This window comes from Tachysurus fulvidraco, chromosome 24, assembly GCF_022655615.1.
Source record: "Tachysurus fulvidraco isolate hzauxx_2018 chromosome 24, HZAU_PFXX_2.0, whole genome shotgun sequence".
Classification (NCBI taxonomy): Eukaryota; Metazoa; Chordata; class Actinopteri; order Siluriformes; family Bagridae; genus Tachysurus; species Tachysurus fulvidraco.
In genome coordinates this window covers 16,731,389-16,736,388 of record NC_062541.1, presented here as the reverse complement: position 1 = coordinate 16,736,388, position 5,000 = coordinate 16,731,389, and the positions used below count along the sequence as shown (strand labels likewise).

Below are 5,000 nucleotides of genomic sequence, written 5' to 3'. Positions count from 1 at the left end.
TAAGCAAACTATCAAACCAGCTAACTGTTTTTTTTAATTAATTACATATTTATATATTTATATATTTTATATAATTTGACCTGATGTACAAGCTTCCTGCACTGTTATGATCACTGACATAAACCTCATGCTGAATATAAATATAGAGATATAAAAATAATCTAGAAATATTGTATTCATTTTTCTCTAAAAATCGATTTTTTTAAACAGGTGGAGAAAAAAGCGGTCGAATAATAAATGTTTAATGATGAGGCTGCATTTTTTTGCATTTTTTTTTTTTTTAAGACATTAGACAAGAAAAGGAGGCGCTTGACATCTCAGCTTTCTTTGCAGAAGACCACAAAACCACATCCTTCACGTCATGCTGTTGAATGGACCTGTCGGTGAATAGGACAGCATTGAGTCGGGATATGCAGTAGGAAGTGGTAATAAAAAATAAACCTAATGTTTGTTAAAACAAAAACTTTATAGCAGATAAATGATCAGAGTCTCACTGGAAGATTTGGATATGTTTGGTATAAAATATTGGCTCGGAGGATTAAAGCGCATCAGGTAAGTCTTTGACTTGTCTTTTATTTGTCTTTGACTTGTCTTTTATTTGTGTTTACTTCAAAAGAAATCAAAACCCCGCTGTTTGATTCTTCTTCTTTTTCTTTTTTCTTCTTCTTCTTTGTCATTTTCACCTCCTGTTTCTCTGTTGTTCTTTTAACAGAAGTGAGATGATGAAAGTGAAAACGAATTAGAATTGAATTCGTGTTCCTTTTCAGTCTCGGTCATTTGTCTTTTTTGTTTATAACGAAAAATATCACTTCCATATTTTTTTTGGTGTGCGCATGTGTGTGTGTGTGTGTGTGTGTGTGTGTGTGTGTGTGTGTGTGTGTGTGTGTGTGTGTGTGTGTGTGTGTGTGTGTGTGTGTGTGTGTGTGTGTGTGTGTGTGTGAAGTTTATATAACCTGGTTGCTTTTTCTTTCTTGATTTGCAGATATAGTTTTTGCGATGTGTAACGGTCATCTGAGCTGAGCTGAGCACCGAGTGTGTGTGTGTGAGTGTGTGTGTGTGTGTGTGTGTACTCTGTATGATGGCTCTGTTCTCCACGGCCGTTTTCCTGCTCGTGTTCTGCGGATTTATTCATCACAGTAAGTCTAAGTGTTTTAGAGGTTAGACATTGTAGTAGTTGGAGTGTCGCAATCCAGTGGTTTACTGATACAGGATCAGTAGGTTCTGCATGCTGGAGCAGTTCAGTAGTAAAGTGAGATGAAATGAACACGGTGTGTTTTTGCAGCAGATGGAGCATGTGATGTGAGCTGTACCACGGACTACATCTCAGCACTGAATTGTTCCTGTTCGTGCTCTGATAAAACACTGCCCTGTGAGGTTCAGGCTAACTGCAGGTATCAGATGATCTCATTTATATATCTTTATTCATTTATACAGCACATTGTACTGCAATTCCAATGTCCCAAAGTGCTGCACAATGTCACAGAGACATTAAACAATCTATATCAAACCCATTAATACAAAGAAAATTAAAACAGATAAAAAATAAAATACATAAAAGCGAAACAGATAAAAGATAAAATGAAATGAAATATATTTTTATTACGTCCTTTTTGTCTTCCTTTAAATAAGGAACCGTTCTCCAACACACTCTTTGTGTAGCTTTGAGGTTAAAGTGCTTATTGTTTGTATTTGTATCTTGCTTATTTATTTCTCACCGCATCCGTGTCCTATTGTGTTTCCAGTGATGAGGTGGGCTCTACAGATGGGAGATGTGTCATCAGACCACCGCAGCAGTGGTGTACCATACAGCCAGATGACTTTTTCATGATCACAAACCCTGACACAACATGCACACTCAAAGTAAAACAAGTCAACCTGCAAAGCAGCAAAGAAGAATACACTTCATCAAGAGTTATGCTCTTGGACCAGATGAGTACGTGTCTGGAGTTATTTTGTTATTATGACTCCTGATTCCACACATAATGCATGCCAATATCTCAGATTTATCCTCATACGTGTTCTTCACTTCTCTTTTATTTCAAGTTAAGCCGCAGCAGCCTGTCAATCTAACTCTCACTAACAATAATAAAGAATACAACCTCTCCTGGGATATGGTTTATAAAGAGGAGAATGTCGAACTGTTCGGGTATTTGATGTACCGGGTGCGGTTAAGGCCAAAAGACACCACGGAGGAGGTAAAGGCTTCACGCCTCATACACTTTATTATTAAAAACGAACGTTGAACTGAAACTAAACACCAGTTTATGACGTTACACCGTAACCGTTATGTTACACGTCATGGATGATATTATTCTACAAAATTAAAATGAGCCAAGCAGTTGGATTATCTATAAATGTATATGTTAAAATAAATAAATAAATAAATAAATAAATAAATAAATAAATAATAAAAAGAAAAAGCAATCTCAGTGAGGAACCTCTGAGTAAAGATTTAAAACAAGAAAGCAGGGGGATTGTTTAAAACAAACCAAAAAAAAATTATGTAAAGAAAAATGTCAGTGTTGCACATCTATACAAAGATTTAAAAAAGAAAAAGAAAAAAAACAAGCCAGGTGAATTATGTAAAACTGGATGTAAAAAAATATTCTAATAATATATATATATATACATATTTTTTGAATAAAGCAGGTGCTTCCTTTTTTTTTTATATTTTTTACAATTTTATACAAACCTTTGTATAAAGGTTTAAAACAATTTAAAAAAATGCTAAATAAATTAAACTATAATATACCATGTAAACACCGTGAGCAGTATCATGACTATCTGGTTTGCACAAAACATGCACAGCTCATTTATTTTCCTCTTATGTTTTTTTTTTAACAAACAGGGGCAGCTCACAGTGTACAACGTTAAAGAAGACCGCAGGTATCATGAGATCCAGTGTGAGCTGCTGTCTCCAGGGATAGTGTATGTGTTTGACGTTCAGGCCTCAGTGAACCCCCAGCAGAAGAACCTCGTCGGTGAAACTGCATGGAGCGAGTGGAGTGAGAGTGTCGTGTTCACCTGCCCCGGCCCAGTCCCCGGTCCGTGTGTGTTTATATATATATATATATATATATATATATATATATATATATATATATATATATATATATATATTTTTTTTTTTCAAAGAATATTCACAAATTTCTCACCACCACTTCTTTACTGGAATATCGTGTAACATTTTGATCCGTAGATTTCATTTTCAGTTCATAAAAATATCAGGTTGTGAAAGTTGGGTTTGGATTTGGAATTGTCGAACGTCAGAGCATGTTGTGGAACAAATCTCTGCTCGTGGACGCTTGAAAGGAAACACATCACGTGCTTCAGTGTTCCGAGCAGCAGAGCAGTGTAAAAATTGTTAAAACTTTAAACATCATCTGAACTCCGTGTTCCATTACGTCACTATATTTATTCCTCGTGATTTTCGAGCATGCTAATAATTTTCTCAATGACATTATGGTGTTGATCGATTGTTTAAAGATTATTATAAAGATTGGGATTTTTGTTTTTATGCTGTAATTTGTGGTAAGGTTTAACATGGAATAATAATGATTTCCAATCAATTAAAAGATGCATCACTAAACACAGATTCCTCTTATTTTTATTTTTACAGACTTTACATGGACATCCATTCCTTTACTGTTCGTCCTGACGGTGCCTTTGCTTCTTCTCTTTGTCCTGGGATTTTCTGTGATGTGAGTATATTTCATATCTCTGTATCCTTCTAAACTCATGAACAAACCCTGCAGATGCACCGATGCACTTTTTTTGTAATTAAGACTGAGATGCTAATCTTCTAAGCACTCTCATTATTCCAGTGATTCTCTGCAAGCTATCGCTCATCTTTCTTGTGATTACCCCATGTCTTACTTATTTAATAGGCCGATTTTTGAACATCGATATTTGCCTCCTCCTTTTCCAGTAATTGATATTGCTCGTTTTACCGTACAAGCATCTGTCCTTTCGTTCCTCCCACGTTCAAATAAAACCACAAAGGCAAAAGACTTCTGCTTGCTTGCAGGCCGCCTTTGCGTTAACACATTCAAGACGTTAGAGGAAGTCAGACGTGCAGCGCTGCTGCATTAAACGTTTCACCCAGTTCGGTGCATCAAATCGAGAAGCCTTTTGTTTTCAGCTTGTTCTGCTAATCATGACACGATAATGAAATCATTTCTTTCTCTATTCAAACAGGAACAAGGGCCTGCTTAAGAAGTCGTGTCTGTATCAGTATATCCCGGACCCCCACAATTTCTTCAAACCACTTTATCACACATACCAAGGGGACTTCAAGGTAAGAGACAAGTGTCTGGTACTGAGCTCCTCCAGCAGCAGATGTTAACCAGAGAGAGAGAAAGAGAGAAAGAGAGAGCGTATTGTGTCAGAGGGAATTTTATGTGTGAAATATAGCAAAAGTCGTCTAACCACACATAAAAGGGGACTCGAATGAGTCAGTCTACAGGGGCTTCAAAAAACACTAAGTCTGTGGCACTCACATCTGGGTGGATTTGAGCTCCATGTGCAAAATGAAAGTAGCACTTCTCCCCTCCAATGGAAAGTACTCTGATCTCAACCCTAAACTCAGATTAGGTGGGTAGGTATATATAGATGTTTGTAACTCAAAGGGAAATTTTAAAAAGTTTCCACTGGATAAAGCAGGGGAGACCTTAGTCTTGAGCTCACAGAATTAAGATCTCAAGCCTTTTATCTTCTGATGTCATGCTGGTGCGTAGCAGCGGTTTGTGGCAGAAGAGAAAAAAATTCTCCCCTGAGAAATGTTAACTAGCTGTGTTGGAGGTTCTTGTATGCAAGCGAACGTTATCGTGAAACGTGTTCCCATGGAAATGGCGATGACAATACGCTAGATGAGAAGTGAGACAAAGAATCCAGGCGTTAGAGCTGCATTTGAGACGACTTTGACCTTCGTAATAAAACGAACGTGTGAAGCTTCTTCTGGATGGCTGTATCGCAATGATCTGAACCTCCACCTTTACTGC

General features: G+C 37.0%; 1 protein-coding gene across 2 annotated transcripts in view; it reads left to right on the top strand.

Annotated features, from left to right (window-relative positions):
* The first annotated feature begins 327 nt into the window (after positions 1-327).
* Positions 328-5,000, top strand: part of il21r.1 (interleukin 21 receptor, tandem duplicate 1) — an 11,503-nt gene continuing 6,830 nt past the window's right edge. The window contains exons 1-8 of one of the 2 annotated variants that reach the window (XM_047808107.1): positions 328-552; positions 983-1,136; positions 1,286-1,391; positions 1,743-1,933; positions 2,044-2,195; positions 2,849-3,044; positions 3,620-3,701; positions 4,198-4,297. In XM_047808107.1, the coding sequence (XP_047664063.1) occupies positions 1,076-1,136; positions 1,286-1,391; positions 1,743-1,933; positions 2,044-2,195; positions 2,849-3,044; positions 3,620-3,701; positions 4,198-4,297 (888 nt within the window). In that variant the 5' untranslated portion in view covers positions 328-552; positions 983-1,075. Of the gene's footprint in view, positions 553-982; positions 1,137-1,282; positions 1,392-1,742; positions 1,934-2,043; positions 2,196-2,848; positions 3,045-3,619; positions 3,702-4,197; positions 4,298-5,000 lie in introns of both variants that reach the window. The other variant, XM_047808106.1, reaches the window with a different exon arrangement.